Source organism: Lolium rigidum, chromosome 2 (assembly GCF_022539505.1).
Source record: "Lolium rigidum isolate FL_2022 chromosome 2, APGP_CSIRO_Lrig_0.1, whole genome shotgun sequence".
NCBI classification, from domain to species: Eukaryota; Viridiplantae; Streptophyta; class Magnoliopsida; order Poales; family Poaceae; genus Lolium; species Lolium rigidum.
In genome coordinates this window covers 157,630,279-157,645,745 of record NC_061509.1, presented here as the reverse complement: position 1 = coordinate 157,645,745, position 15,467 = coordinate 157,630,279, and the positions used below count along the sequence as shown (strand labels likewise).

The 15,467-nt window shown below is 43.8% G+C and overlaps 2 protein-coding genes across 2 annotated transcripts; one reads left to right on the top strand and one right to left on the bottom strand.

Moving 5' to 3' along the window:
- Positions 1–7,586: 7,586 nt before the first annotated feature.
- LOC124690249 (O-glucosyltransferase rumi homolog) lies at positions 7,587–11,354 on the top strand. Its single transcript, XM_047223659.1, has 7 exons — positions 7,587–7,745; positions 7,838–7,882; positions 8,624–9,234; positions 9,808–10,000; positions 10,184–10,248; positions 10,323–10,533; positions 10,702–11,354. Exons 1-7 carry the CDS (start codon positions 7,587–7,589, stop codon positions 11,062–11,064), a joined length of 1,647 nt encoding a protein of 548 aa, XP_047079615.1. The 3' UTR covers positions 11,065–11,354.
- A 905-nt stretch (positions 11,355–12,259) lies between these two features.
- On the bottom strand, positions 12,260–15,211 carry LOC124687539 (vesicle-associated protein 1-2-like). Its single transcript, XM_047221313.1, has 8 exons — positions 15,102–15,211; positions 14,796–14,866; positions 14,563–14,644; positions 14,344–14,459; positions 14,143–14,271; positions 13,993–14,034; positions 13,063–13,140; positions 12,260–12,674 (listed from the first exon to the last, which is right to left on the bottom strand). Exons 1-8 carry the CDS (start codon positions 15,157–15,159, stop codon positions 12,549–12,551), a joined length of 702 nt encoding a protein of 233 aa, XP_047077269.1. The 5' UTR covers positions 15,160–15,211; the 3' UTR covers positions 12,260–12,548.
- Positions 15,212–15,467: the final 256 nt, after the last annotated feature.

Below are 15,467 nucleotides of genomic sequence, written 5' to 3'. Positions count from 1 at the left end.
TACATATTCAATACCACAATAGTTTTTAAGCTATTTGTCCCATGAGCTATATATTGCAAAGGTGAATGATGGAATTTTAAAGGTAGCACTCAAGCAATTTACTTTGGAATGGCGGATAAATACCATGTAGTAGGTAGGTATGGTGGACACAAATGGCATAGTGGTTGGCTCAAGTATTTTGGATGCATGAGAAGTATTCCCTCTCGATACAAGGTTTAGGCTAGCAAGGTTATTTGAAACAAACACAAGGATGAACGGTACAGCAAAACTCACATAAAAGACATATGGTAAACATTATAAGACTCCATACCGTCTTCCTTGTTGTTCAAAACTCAATACTAGATGTTATCTAGACTCTAGAGAAACCAAATATGCAAACCAAATTAGCAAGCTCTAAGTATTTCTTCATTAATGGGTGCAAAGTATATGATGCAAGAGCTTAAACATGAGCACAACAATTGCCAAGTATCAAATTATCCAAGACATTTTAGAGTTACTACATGTAGTATTTTCCAATTCCAACCATATAACAATTTAACGAAGAAGAACTTCGCCATGAATACTATGAGTAGAGCCTAAGGACATATTTGTCCATATGCAACAGCGGAGCGTGTCTCTCTCCCATAAAGTGAATGCTAGGATCCATTTTATTCAAACAAAACAAAAAACAAAAACAAACCGACGCTCCAAGCAAAGTGCATAAGATGTGACGGAATAAAAATATAGTTTCAGGGGAGGAACCTCGATAATGTTGTCGATGAAGAAGGGGATGCCTTGGGCATCCCCAAGCTTAGACGCTTGAGTCTTCTTAGAATATGCAGGGGTGAACCACCGGGGCATCCCCAAGCTTAGAGCTTTCACTCTCCTTGATCATATTGCATCATACTCCTCTCTTGATCCTTGAAAACTTCCTCCACACCAAACTCGAAACAACTCATTAGAGGGTTAGTGCATAATAAAAATTCACATGTTCAGAGGTGACACAATCATTCTTAACACTTCTGGACATTGCATAAAGCTACTCGGACATTAATGGATCAAAGAAATTCATCCAACATAGCAAAAGAGGCAATGCGAAATAAAAGACAGAATCTGTCAAAACAGAACAATCCGTAAAGATGGATTTTATTAGGCCACCAGACTTGCTCAAACGAAAATGCTCAAATTGAATGAAAGTTGCGTACATATCCGAGGATCATGCTCGTAAATTGGCTTAATTTTCTGAGCTACCTACAGGGAGATAGACCCAGATTCGTGACAGCAAAGAAATCTGGAACTGCGCAGTAATCCAAATCTAGTACTTACTTTTCTATCAAAGACTTTACTTGGCACAACAAAACATAAAACTAAGATAAGGAGAGGTTGCTACAGTAGTAAACAACTTCCAAGACACAAATATAAAACAAAAATACTGTAGTAAAAACATGGGTTGTCTCCCATAAGCGCTTTTTTAACGCCTTTCAGCCTAGGCGCGTAAAGTGTATATCAAGTATTATCGAAGGGTGGTGCACCTACAGCGGGGTTTGGAGTTTTCTCAACCATGCATAGTATATTGGATACATAAGTTTCAGCGTCTCCCTTCTCATTAGTCTTGGGCTTGCTACTCTCATCGAACAAATTTTCAGGAACAAGCCAAGCATAGTTATGTTCTAGTGCATCATTCATAGCTAGGAGTTTACATGGTATTGGTGCTTTGATCTCCCCACCATCATTAGCATTATTAGTGTACCTTATTCTATCCATATCCATTTTTTCAAGGAGACCAACAAAGTTAGTATGAGAACCAAGCATATTAAATTTAGCGAAGACCTTTCTAGCCTCTCTTGCTAGACCACCAAATTCTCTAAGAAGGGTTTCTAAAACAAAATCTTTCTTTTCCCCTTCTTCCATATCACCAAGTGTAAGAAACATGTGTTGGATTATAGGATTTAGATTAACAAATTTAGTTTCCAACAGACGAACTAAAGCAGCAGCAGCAATTTCATAAGTGGGAGCAAGGTCTACCAAGTGTCTATCTTCAAAATCTTCAATGGTACTAACATGGGTGAAAAATTCTTCTATATTGTTTCTCCCAATGATAGACCCGCGTCCTACCGGTATGTTCTTTGTGGTAAAATTGAAAGGAAACATGATGAAATAAGTAAAGTAAATGCAAGTAACTAATTTTTTTGTGTTTTTGATATAGCAAACAAGATAGCAAATAAAGTAAAGCTAGCAACTAATTTTTTTGTGTTTTGATATAATGCAGCAAACAAAGTAGTAAATAAAATAAAGCAAGACAAAACAAAGTAAAGAGATTGGGAAGTGGAGACTCCCCTTGCAGCGTGTCTTGATCTCCCCGGCAACGGCGCCAGAAAATATGCTTGATGGCGTGTATTTCACACGTTCGTTGGGAAACCCCAAGAGGAAGGTATGATGCGCACAGCAGCAGAAGTTTTCCCTCGTAAAGAAACCAAGGTTTATCGAACCAGGAGGAGCCAAGAAGCACGTTGAAGGTTGATGGCGGCGGGATGTAGTGCGGCGCAACACCGGAGATTCCGGCGCCAACGTGGAACCCGCACAACACAACCAAAGTACTTTGCCCCAACGAAACAAGTGAGGTTGTCAATCTCACCGGCTTGCCGTAACAAAGGATTAACCGTATTGTGTGGAAGATGATTGTTTGCAGAGAAAATAGTAAAAACAAGTATTGCAAGCAGATTTGTATTTCAAGTATTAAAGAATGGACCGGGGTCCACAGTTCACTAGAGGTGTCTCTCCCATAAGATAAAAGCATGTTGGGTGAACAAATTACAGTCGGGCAATTGAAAAATAGAGAGGGCATAACAATGCACATACATAACATGATAAGTATAGTGAGATTTAATTGGGCATTACGACAAAGTACATAGACCGCCATCCAACTGCATCTATGCCTAAAAAGTCCACCTTCGAGTTATCATCCGAACCCCTCCAAGCATTAAGTTGCAAAGCAACGGACAATTGCATTAAGTATGGTGCGTAATGTAATCAACAACTACATCCTCGGACATAGCGCCAATGTTTTATCCCTAGTGGCAACAACGACAACACAACCTTAGAACTTTCTCGTCATCGTCCTGGTGTCAATGCAGGCATGAACCCACTATCGAGCATAAATACTCCCTCTTGGAGTTAAGAGTAAAAACTTGGCCGAGCCTCTACTAGTAACGGAGAGCATGCAAGATCATAAACAACACATGTATAATAACTTGATAATTAACATGACATGGTATTCTCTATCCATCGGATCCCGACAAACACAACATATAGAATTACATATAGATGATCTTGATCATGTTAGGCAGCTCACAAGATCCAACAATGAAGCACAATGAGGAGAAGACAACCATCTAACTACTGCTATGGACCCATAGTCCAGGGGTGAACTACTCACTCATCACTCCGGAGGCGACCATGGCGGTGTAGAGTCCTCCGGGAGATGAATCCCCTCTCCGGCAGGGTGCCGGAGGAGATCTCCGTAATCCCCCGAGATGGGATCGGCGGCGGCGGCGTCTCAGTAAGGTTTTCCGTATCGTGGTTTTTCTTCATCAGGGGTTTCGCGACGGAGGCTTTAAGTAGGCGGAAGGGCAGAGTCGGGGGCCTGACGAGGGGGCCACACCATAGGGCGGCGCGGGCCCCCCAGGCCGCGCCGCCTTGTGGTGTCGCCACCTCGTGGCCCCACTTCGTATGTTCTTCGGTCTTCTGGAAGCTCCGTGGAAAAATAGGCCCCTGGGTCTTTGTTTCGTCCAATTCCGAGAATATATTGTTACTAGGATTTCCGAAACCAAAAACAGCAGAAAACAGGAACTGGCACTTCGGCATCTTGTTAATAGGTTAGTTCCAGAAAATGCACGAATATGACATAAAGTGTGCATAAAACATGTAGGTATCATCAATAATATGGCATAGAACATAAGAAATTATCGATACGTCGGAGACGTATCAGAGGAGGAGAAGTGGAGGAGGATGAGAAGTGGAGGAGAGGAGAAATAGATCTACTTCACACATTTTGTGGCGCATATGCCTACATGCGCCACCGAAAGATGAACTTCTGTGGCGCATATTAATATGCGCCATAGAAATGTGGCCTGCTACTATCAGGTGTGGGCCCCCACATGGAATTCTGTGGCGCATATGCCAACATGCGCCATAGAATTTCCTTCACCCATGTGCAGTACCGGATCCTACTTGGGCCCCACAAAGTTTCTGTGCCGCATATGGCTACATGCGCCAAAGAAAGCAAGAATTCTATGGCGCACCACTGTTTGATGTGCCACAGAAGTTGAAATATTCTGTGGAGCATATTAACATATGCGCCACAAAAATATTTTCCTGGTGCACGCACTTTTAGGGATGCCACAGAATACATTCATACATATAAATGTTTTCCTAGTAGTGACCTCCAGACCGTATCGACGGTGCGCCACCGCTGCCGCTTCTCCCTGAGCTGGCCTGACGTTGCTGGATGTGGACGGAAAGTCGCCGAATGGGTTAAGAAAACCACATATGTCCCAGAGACGAGGAAGAAGGAATAACCGCCGATGAAGCTCCATTAGGATTTTTTTTGAAACAAGACAACCCGACCCCAGAAGAGGGGAGGGCGCCCAGCTTTGATTGAAAGCTAACCAAGGTTCACACATTATCAACTGTTACAGCACGACGGCCACACACTCCAGGGAACAGGATCGATCGGCTAACAAACCCTTCGACCACACCCAGCATACTCAAGCTCAAAAACGGTGACACATGCACGAACAAGAAAAACAACCAAAAACCTCCAAGACTACACAGTTTTGCAACTCGCTAAACAGCACACCCAGGAAACTAAGTCCCTAACCAACTCCTACTCTCGCCGAGCCAATCTCTCTCAGCTTCCTGTCAATGACCTCCATCATCTCCTCCGTAGCCGCTCGACGCTTAGTCTTGATCAACGGCCTCCAGTGCAACATAAGAGATAAAGCACGATAAAGCGGGTGCAAAGGATTAAACAACACTTTATGTTGAAAAATCCGTTCGTTTCTGGTCAGCCACAGTGCCCAAGCAACAACAGCTAGCCAAAACCATACAACATGATTATTCTTGCTATTTTTTTGTTTGGGAAAAATTGCAACAAACTCATCTCTGTTTCTGGGAACAGAGCTAACCTCAAAACAATCTCTTAACACGCATCAGACCAATCTGGCCACTGGAATACTACCACATTCTACACACAAAATAGAGCCCGGTCATTTCCTCAAGCTGATTGAATTTGTCCCCAGAAACAAAGCCACAAGAAAGAGGGCAATTCGTTTTCCACATTTCACTCATCCTACCATCCAAAACCCCCGGATTTAGAATGAAAAGATACATAGATTTGATTGAGAATTTGCCATTCTTCTCAAGTTCCCACTTAACTTTGCCCTCAGCTTCATTATGCTGGCTCCATGAGGATTGAAGATCCGAAGACACTAGTACAGGTAATACTAGCTGCTTGTCAATGCCACGCCACCTATATTGGAACCAATAGTGGTGCGATGACGGTACGCGCCACTGGTACGGGCTACATTAGTGGCATTCCCCACCAGATGTACGTACCACTATTGTGTTTCCTCACAACTTTTTTTGGCTAATCTAATTTAGCTTGTGGGATTCTCGCTGCACTGGCCGCACCGACTACAGTCCTATCATCATCGATTATGTGAACTCTGCCCATGCCAGGAGTTAATGTATAATTTAGTATCTAATCCTTCTCTACATCGTTTCATGACCATTGGTGCTGCTCATTAGAGCATCTTTAATAGATGATTTATTTTAGATCACTTAAAGAGTGTTGATATAAACTGATATACATCACATTGCCAATTTTTTACATCATGAAAAATGGCGTGTTAACAGATTTGTAAAATAGGTCACCGCCGGCCATGCCACCACATCAACAAATGCATACACATATGAAACCTGGCAAACTACTCTGATAATCAAACACATTGTGCCGGCAGAGGTGATAATCGACCGACCGTGGACGGTGGTCATGGCGTGGTTGCAGAATCGGAGCCGACGTGGGAGAGAAGCTTCGCCTCCCCTGCAGTAGCTTGGCGGACGGTGGGGGCTCTGAAATTAGGCGATGAAAGGGCGCCGGTAAGCGGTCATGTATGCAGACGCCGACGTGTCGCGGGATAGTGTCCTGCCACCTCTATGGCCAGCAGGATGGACGGCGACCCGGTGGAGCTCGTCAGGCAACCGTGCGTGCCGCGGGGACCCGCCGAAATCGACCGGCGGTCGCACGCTGCGCCAGGCGATTCAAATCGGCGGCGGGCCCAATTTGGCCGTGACGATTGATGGAGATTCGTCGCCGAGAGGCAGAATATATAAAACTTTTTTTTAATTACTAAGCTAAAAATACATCATCTAAACTATGGTCTTAACATTAGTACTCGCGGCATCATACACAAGTTGTGGACCTCCAACGCCCGCGAATCAGGTTCTCGTTTTGACCCGTCTTCCTCGCCAAAACAGAAGAAAACAAAAGAGAGAAACAAAATAGAGAAGAAATGCCGCTCCCTTGGCCTTGGGTTGACAAAGTCCCGCTGCTGCAGAAAGGGCGGAGCATGCCAGCTGCTGGTGCGGAGCTCCATGCGTGGCTGTCAGAGTGGAAGCTCCCCCTTACATTCCGGCCTCTTCGTCCTCCCCCGCGACCTCCGTGTTCCCTCCAAAACCAGCGAGATTCAGCCAGAGAGACACGCGCGCATCTTGAGACCACTCCCCACCACTTAAGCTCCCCCAGTCCTGAAAACGCTGCACTGGTCCTAGTCATCCGAGACGTTGCCGGGAGGTGGAGTGCCAGTGGAGGCGTCGCTGCACATCTCGTTTGGATCCGGCGACGAGCAGCGGCGCGCAGGGGACCTGCTGCCGAGTGATGTGGGACGACGACGCCTAGGAGGTTCGCCATTTTCCCCCATTTGGTTCCCTTCGAAATCTTCGTCGAAATTCGTTTCTTTAAGGAAACGCGGCTATGTAAGAATTAGCTCGTTTCGATGATCATGGAGAAGTATGCGTAGGTTCCGCATCAGACATTAGTATGCGTAGGTTCATGACTGAGACTGATCGGGTTCGAGATAGATGATGAAGACGAACCTGACCCAGAAATGGAGAACGGACGAGGACAAGGATAGCGACAGAGCCACCGCAGGGGCAGCCGGGCAGGGGTAGTAGGGAGCAGCACGTAGAGGGGAGCTAGCACAGATCCAAATCCAGCACAGCACGGGCGGTAGCTCCACGTCACCATCCACCTCACGTGAGCGAAACGAACTTGTTCTGACCGCGTCGCCCTGAGCACACGTGGACGCCTTCTCCTGTGCGATCGGCGCGAGCGCAACGTTCTTCTTCTCTTCTTCGCAATAACGTCGCCGAGGATGCAGGGGACCGCTGCCTCACTCCTCCATACTCTTCTTCTTCTACTGTTGCAGAGGTACTGTATATAGAGCACCGCGAACGGAACAATTTACGAATTCTCTCTGGCTCCGAGGATCGCGCCGGGAGGAAACGCAGAGGTGGAAGGGAGGTCGAGAGCGGCCAGCAGGCGGGCGATGGCCACGGCTGCCGCGGCCGCGGCGGCCGCCGCCGTCCCGGACGCCCGGCGGTGGGGCAAGGGCGGCGCCTCGTCGCCGGTCACCACCGCCATCTTCCTCTTCTTCTTCGTCGTCGTCGTCGGCGTCCTCGTCTCCGCACGCTGGATCACCACCACCGTGAGTCAAAGTCTCCTTTGCATGTTGCTTTGATCTTCCCCTGAATGTTTGTGTCGGGGTTTTGATGCACAAATTGTTCAACATACATGCAGACTCATCTAGCAATCACCAATCTGGATCAGTGGCGCACAAAGCCGGTAGGTAAGCTCACTCCCTTCTTAGAGTGACATTGGGGCATGCACACTATATTAATTCTTGTACCTAGTACTCTTATCTGTTTTAATATACTTTTGGACATCAGTAGATGCTATACTGTACTATATCCTTGCAACACCGCCCTAGTCACTGGATCGATCGCTCTTCCTACCAGAGATGTCTTGACTTTTCATAACTTGAATCATTTTATAGAATCGCTTTCCTTTTGGAGAACAAAAATTTGCAAGATTGATTCATCATAGACATTTTGCGAGAAAATATACACCACATCCATTTTGTATATAAGCTCATCACACATTTTAAGGAAGAACTTTAACTAGTAAGTAGACCAATAAAATATAACTTATATATCATCAAAAATATACCATTGAATTCTTATTTAAAAGATATTTTCAACCAATATGGTTTTGGTGTCATGCAACTTTTTCTTATCAAATTATTAGTTAAATGAAATTTTGCATTGAAATGCATGTAATGACTTTATATATAAAATTTATATAAATATGGAGGGAGTATACGTTATGGTCAGATCAAATAAGGTAAGGAGGCTTTCTGCAAGGATTTAGTTTCTAGCATGATTTACACACAGGACAGCAGACATTAGTTGCAGTATGTGCCATTTGATTTTGGGTTTGTCTAGAACACTAGGATTTCAAATTTGTTCCGAAATATCAGCTTTTCAAACAGGAATTACTGACAACCGTTGATTCGTCCATGCGCAGTCAATCCTGACCACGACGCAGACCACCTCCATCCCGGCCTTCCCCACCGGCCCGGCGCCGCCGCGCCCCGCCTACTCCATCTCCTGCCCGGCGCCGCCGCTCACCCGCGACCCGGACATCCCCAGCAACATCTCCCAGACGCTCACGCTCGCGCTCGCCTCCAACGCCACCTGCGCCGCCGTCCCGGACCCCCCGCCGATCCCCGCCACCGCCGCCACCAACTCCTCCTGCCCCGCCTACTTCCGCTTCATCCACGAGGACCTGCACCCATGGCGCGCCGCGGGGGGCATCACGCGCGCCATGCTCGACCGCGCGCGCGCCACCGCCAACTTCCGCCTCGTCGTGCTCCGCGGCCGCGCCTACATCGAGCGGATCGCGCCGGCCTTCCAGACGCGCGACCTCTTCACCATCTGGGGCATCCTCCAGCTGCTCCGCCGCTACCCGGGCCGCGTACCCGACCTCGACCTCATGTTCGACTGCGTCGACTGGCCCGTCGTCCGCGCCGACGAGTACCAGGGGGAGAACGCCACCGACCTGCCCCCGCTTTTCCGGTACTGCGGCGACAACGAGACGCTCGACGTCGTCTTCCCGGACTGGTCCTTCTGGGGATGGTAAGCAACTGCTCCTACCTGGCTTTGCTCTTGCATTTTTTTTTCGCATTATGTGTATTCCTATATTGTTTCCTAACAAATATCCATGTTGCTACTCGTGAACAATGCAATGAATCGCTGAGCTGAATCATACACTGTGGTTCCTGTGCCGTTGCTATATGTTTGTCATGTTATTACTACCAGGAATAGTACAAATAATTCTTCTTCATGTGACACGGATTTGGAGTAGTACATAAGTTTTGACAGACCCAAGGACTTACCAAACTAATCAATTTGTCATAATATGGTCAAGTCCAGTAAGCATATAGCTGCTGTACATAGTACACAGCTGCATGTATGAGGTACGAATGCACATCTTTACTTCAGTATCAACTGGATGCGCTGTTCTGAAGCTAAGAGAGAACAATCAATGAACGCAAATGGGAACCGAATGAGAAGAACAGTACATTTTCCTGAAGTTCAGCATCTTGTCTTGTTCATAGTTAATGTTGAACCGAAATTAACATTGTTCCTTTATGCTTTGATTTTTAGACAAATTGCAAATGCTTAAATTAACTCTGTATGCTGATATAGGGCTGAGATCAATATAAAGCCGTGGGATGCGCTGCAGAAAGATTTGGATGCCGGCAACAGTAAGGTGAGTTGGATGAATAGAGAACCTTATGCGTACTGGAAAGGGAATCCAGATGTCGCAGCTATAAGGCAAGAGCTGGTTAAGTGTAATGTTTCCAGTGAGCAAGAATGGAATGCACGGATTTACAAACAGGTAACTTTTGTGAATATGCTGCACTGCACTCGCGTAACATTCCATTCTATTCTCGCAAGTGCATGCTTTCAGTTTTTACAGTTTTTTAATCTTTCTGATCTAGAACGCAGCTTTTCTTCGAAGAAAATAATTCTGATGGTGCTTATGGCTGATTAGCTTGCCTACTTTTGCTTTTACATTTAGGATTGGATTAAAGAGAGCAAGGCAGGATACAAAAAATCAGATTTGGCCAGTCAATGCACCCATAGGTTTGTTTTCTTTGGTTAAAAGTATGGTAAGACTTGTTTGTTATGCCGTTGAAAATTGTTATGTTGGGTGATAGGTACAAGATATACATCGAAGGGTCAGCATGGTCAGTCAGTGAGAAGTATATTCTAGCTTGTGATTCGATGACGCTGGTGATTAAACCAAAATACTATGATTTCTTCTCAAGGGTGCTGATGCCCACTAAGCATTATTGGCCAGTTCGAGATGACAGTAAGTGCAGCTCCATAAAGCACGCTGTTGACTGGGGAAATTCTCACAAGAAAAAGGTATGTTGTGAAGCACAGCTAGCAGATACACATCACCATAACTGGTTCTTGTATTAGCTGAAACACATTGGTCCTTTGTACTAGAAAATATCATACCATAACCTCCTGCGAACGTGATATACGTTTAGAACATGTTTCTCACACCTCTCCTTCCAAAACTGTTCATAGGCACAGCAAATAGGAAAGCAAGCAAGCAAGTTCATTCAACAAGAACTTAGTATGGACTATATCTACGACTATATGTTTCACCTCTTGACTGAATATGCTAAGCTCCTAAGATTCAAGCCAACCAAGCCACCTGAAGCTGTTGAGGTCTGTCCCGAGTCTTTGGCCTGCCAAGCCATAGGCCGGGAGAGGAAGTTCATGGAAGACTCCATGGTGAAGTCTGCGAATGTTGCAGGGCCCTGCGATCTGCCTCCTCCCTTCAGCCCCCAGGAATTCAAAGCAATGCAGAAGAAGAAAGAAAAGTCAACGAAGCAGGTGGAAAGGTGGGAACAAATTGCTTTAGAGCCTAAGGATAGCAAACGTTGAGAGCTCTCTGTTTTCCCCTTCCACGAAGTCATGAATATAAAGTTTAGTAAATTATTTAGGATTCATGGTTATACTAATTTGTAGTAGTGATATCAACATCTTGTTTCATTGAATCAAATATTCTAAAGTGTAACATCTAGAAAAGTTAAAGATGGATTTAGATCTCTGATCCCCTTTCATTCATATCTTGTCAAAGATTCTTTTTATTAACCTCATATTTCCGTTCATTATTTTAGATATGGCAATATACTCTGTAAGAATATTAGGAATCCTATTCAAATTCTGGAATTAAAATATTTGTTCAGTTTTGCTATCCCTTTTATCAATTCTATCCATAGCAAATGTGTGATGTATCTTTTTTTTTTTGCATGGGGCGTCTATTTTTTCTTAACCGTCTGGGAGAGTATTCTTTAAGTATGCTGCTGATTAAGTAGATTCTTAACATATGCCTTATGAAGGGGTCCAGCAATCCCAAAATGAACATATCATTACCAGATATATCTAACTCGTTGTGGTCTCTCCTGCCAAAAGAACCCATTTACTTCCCATGTCAGGTAGAATTTTTGTATGATACAACTGCAGATATATTTGCATGTCTTTGGACATTTGGTGCATATATTCTTGTTTTTAAACCAATTTGCACCCTCATTGGTGAATATATATATTCTTAATTTCTCAAGGGGCTTAGCATTACCATGGAAAGTCCTACTCGTATTTATCCTCCCCCCTGCTGACTCATGATTCTTGTACAACTGTACTCCCTCTACTTAGCATTAGCAACAATATATTTTGCCCACAAAACGCACATTCTGTGTTCTGGTTTAATGTGGTACCAAATATCAGCATAGACCCACATTAACCAAACTGATTGCCTCAGCACACGTGAAGTCTCAACAACAGCACAAGTTGAATTCAAGAACTACTAGTGCTGAACTGCTGATCATGTCATCATGTGTGTCAGCCAGATCACAATATGATTCTACAGTCATGGCTTCTGCATTGGTCTAGATGCCCCAGTTCAAAATTTCCAAACAGGACAAACCTTGGCATAAAAAGAGAACATACTGGGAAAATCAAATATCAGTCTCGATTATGCCTAAAAACATACTTTAACATTGTTATAAAATGAACTGCGCCAGGACCAAGAGAACTTCTGTATGACTGTATCCATACAATACCAGAAAAATCCAACATATACACCAGAAGCCATAGTACCATAGCAGCTATTCTCTTTACAGGAGTGAAAAGATGAAAATAATTAGCCATAATATCTTCCTAACCGAATAGGCTAAACCATTGATCCACTAACAATCGGACAGATATGAAGAGTTTAGGGTGATAGACGACTTATTGACTGGGTATACACGTATAGTAGCTAGCATGAATAGAAGACAAGAGGCGTCAGATCCTAAGGTAAGGGGCAGATGGCTAACATGACCGAGAGTACATATAATATTCAAGTCTTCACAGAAAACAGAAACAATCTACATGTTTACACAAGCTTGTCTGTTCATGAGATAGCCTACTAGGATGCCCAGGATAGCAACCAAAAGCACAAAAACTAGTGAGAAATAACCGTTCTGCTTGCTGATTTCCCGTCTTAGGAGATCCTGTTAAATTCAATCAAAGATACAATAAATTTGTCAATCATTCAACTAAACTATACGCTGGCATTGAGATCTCACTGATGCAGAAAACAGTATAACAGAAAAGTAGCAAAAACATAAAGATCAAAGAAGCAGACTTGTGCACTTGTTACAATCATGAAGTGCAATAGTATCTGAAGATGCAAAAGGTGAAAACATGTCTAGTCCATGTAAAGCAACAAGCGGATACTTTTGCCACAAAGATAAGTGGAATTATGTTCAGCTAGAGCAAATGAGCAGCGAAGCATCGTCACAAGCCAGCATAGACAGAAGGAATCTTGAATCTAATGCTTACAGTATGGTCAATTAATAAGAGTAAAAATGTTTGCATAATCAGGTATAAACCACGGACCAGTTCCTCTCGAAGTTCATTGTTATGTTGAACAGCAGAATTCTCCTCCTCCTTCAACCTCGAAATTAAAGCCAAGGGCTACACATATATAAATAAACAAGATCAACGTGTTATTCTTTGGCACCACTACTATAGGGCAACATAAGGCAGCAATATCTTCCACATAAGGCGCAATTGCTTTGCTCACGGAACTTGTAGATTTTTTTTATAAAAAAAATCCTTGGTACACAGTACATATAGTACAATGACACATCAAGGTTCCAACATTGGTGATTAGGTAGGTACCACCTCCCCCATTCAAGCAATTGTTTGCATCTAAATTCACATTTCAATCATTAAGGAAATAACATGACTATATACCTAAAAGGAAGTCCATAATACATAAATAGATCACATATGCCAACTAAGATACTAAAATTGAACAAATATATCAATACATTTCTATAACAGTTGGTATTGGAATGAGTGGAGACTGGAGACAGAACAACTGCATAGCGCAAATTGATGGCATAACCGAATAAGACATAAATAGGCCAATACAATATTGAATTAACACATAATGAGTTATGACAGTATGCAGTTCAAGAATACAATTGCATTACTTTTTTCATCCAGAATGTTAGAAAATATATTTTAAACCAAAACTGTATATACAATGGTGAACTTTTCAAAAACAGAAATCTTAGTGTTCTGAAAAACACCAAAACCTATGAGATGAGACCTCTCTAGTAGTTATCACTGAAGTTACCAAGAAGAATTGGTTAAGTCTAGAGCGGTTGTTATCTAGTTTGATGCAAGATTCGAGTGCATAACACTCTAACGACGTGCAGCAAAAATTTATCGTCGAAGACTGATATTAAAAATAAAGTATACCACATCCAAAATCAGTGTTAGACATAGCTTGAAGAGTTTTGTTGGAAGGGAGCTCACCTCAGAGGTTATTGTTTCTGGTTCTGCAAATTCTCTTGTTGTCTGCAACGAAAGAACATCTCTCAGTTTAGGAAGGTAAGAAAACAAAGAATATCCATAGGATGCTAGGATATGATAAATGATAAGGTAAAAAGGTAATCAGGATTTTACCTCTTGATAACTCAAACTGCCCATACTTTCCTGATCAGACCCCTCATTTATGGAAGCCTGTTGTGATGGTGGGGCATAAACAACCTTCAGCCTCGCCTCGTCCACCACATTGCCCGATCGTTTGGTAAACTACACAAATACCTCATTAGGATTGTTGCAGGAAAACTGACAGCATAAAAGCCCAGTGTGAAGATGGATTACCATGTCTCCGGTGATATCCTGTGGTGCGATGTCCTGGCGCACTACAGCACTCTGCACAAGGAATTTATCCCTGCATTGCATATCCGGTGGCGCATCCCGCTGCGCTTGCATTGTTACTGAAACCAGCAATTCAGAGCGCATAAGACTTTAGCATATTGTAAAGCCGTTAGTTCAGGATAACACGCACATCACAGTGATTAACTAATGCAATCAAATTACCTAGAACATCGAATGTTGAACGCGGTGCCACAATGCCGTTGTTTGGCCGGACGCAGTACTTCTTTGGGCTCGTTGTCTTAACCTGCAGACCTAAGGTTACGCTAATTTAGTAGCTATAATACTGTACATTTTTTAACACAATTGTAATCAGCTTTCTAAACAGAAAGAGAAGTATAGACTTTACTCAGACATTAAAGGAAACAGATGAACGGTAATCAGAAGGATTCAGTTACCTTGAAGGCGATGTATTCATCTGTCCTGTTTGTTAGATGCAGTGAGCACGAGATCTGCTTCTTTAGCTCAACTGCACGAGGAAACAAAAGGAGAGAAGGTCAGGAAAGCGAGGGAAGATAACATGGTCATAGATTAGGAAGACGCCAAAAAGTCGTTATAAAAAGAACCTCAAAGTGAACAAAAAAAACAAGAGAAGAGAAGCATCAGAATCAGAATCAAGCCCCTTCTCGTTGGTGCAGAAATAGCAGCAGACAAATGAATCAAATTATCCACAGAAAGAAAAACATGCAGGGGAGAGAACGCACAGGCGAAGCGGAGCTCGCCGGGGTCGATTCCGAGCAGCTCCCTGGGCTCGGAGCTCATCGTCGACGACGGGATTCCAGGGGATAAAATCCAAAATCAATCAGCGGTCGGAAATCTTTTCGATCTCCCCCGCTCGGCCTCCAGCTCTATTCCTGGAGGAGGAGGAGCAGAGGAGGAAGCGGAGGAAAATGGGGAAGCATGGAGTTTGTGAGAGAGCTAGACAGCGCCTAGCAGCCTACTCCTATGGCCCATGACATTGCCACCTGCTCGCAGTAGGCGAATTCGAGAGAAGAGATGGACGTCGCTTTCTACGGTTTCATTCACGTTTTTCTTGGTAGCTTTTTGTTTAGAAAAGAAAATTTTGCTCT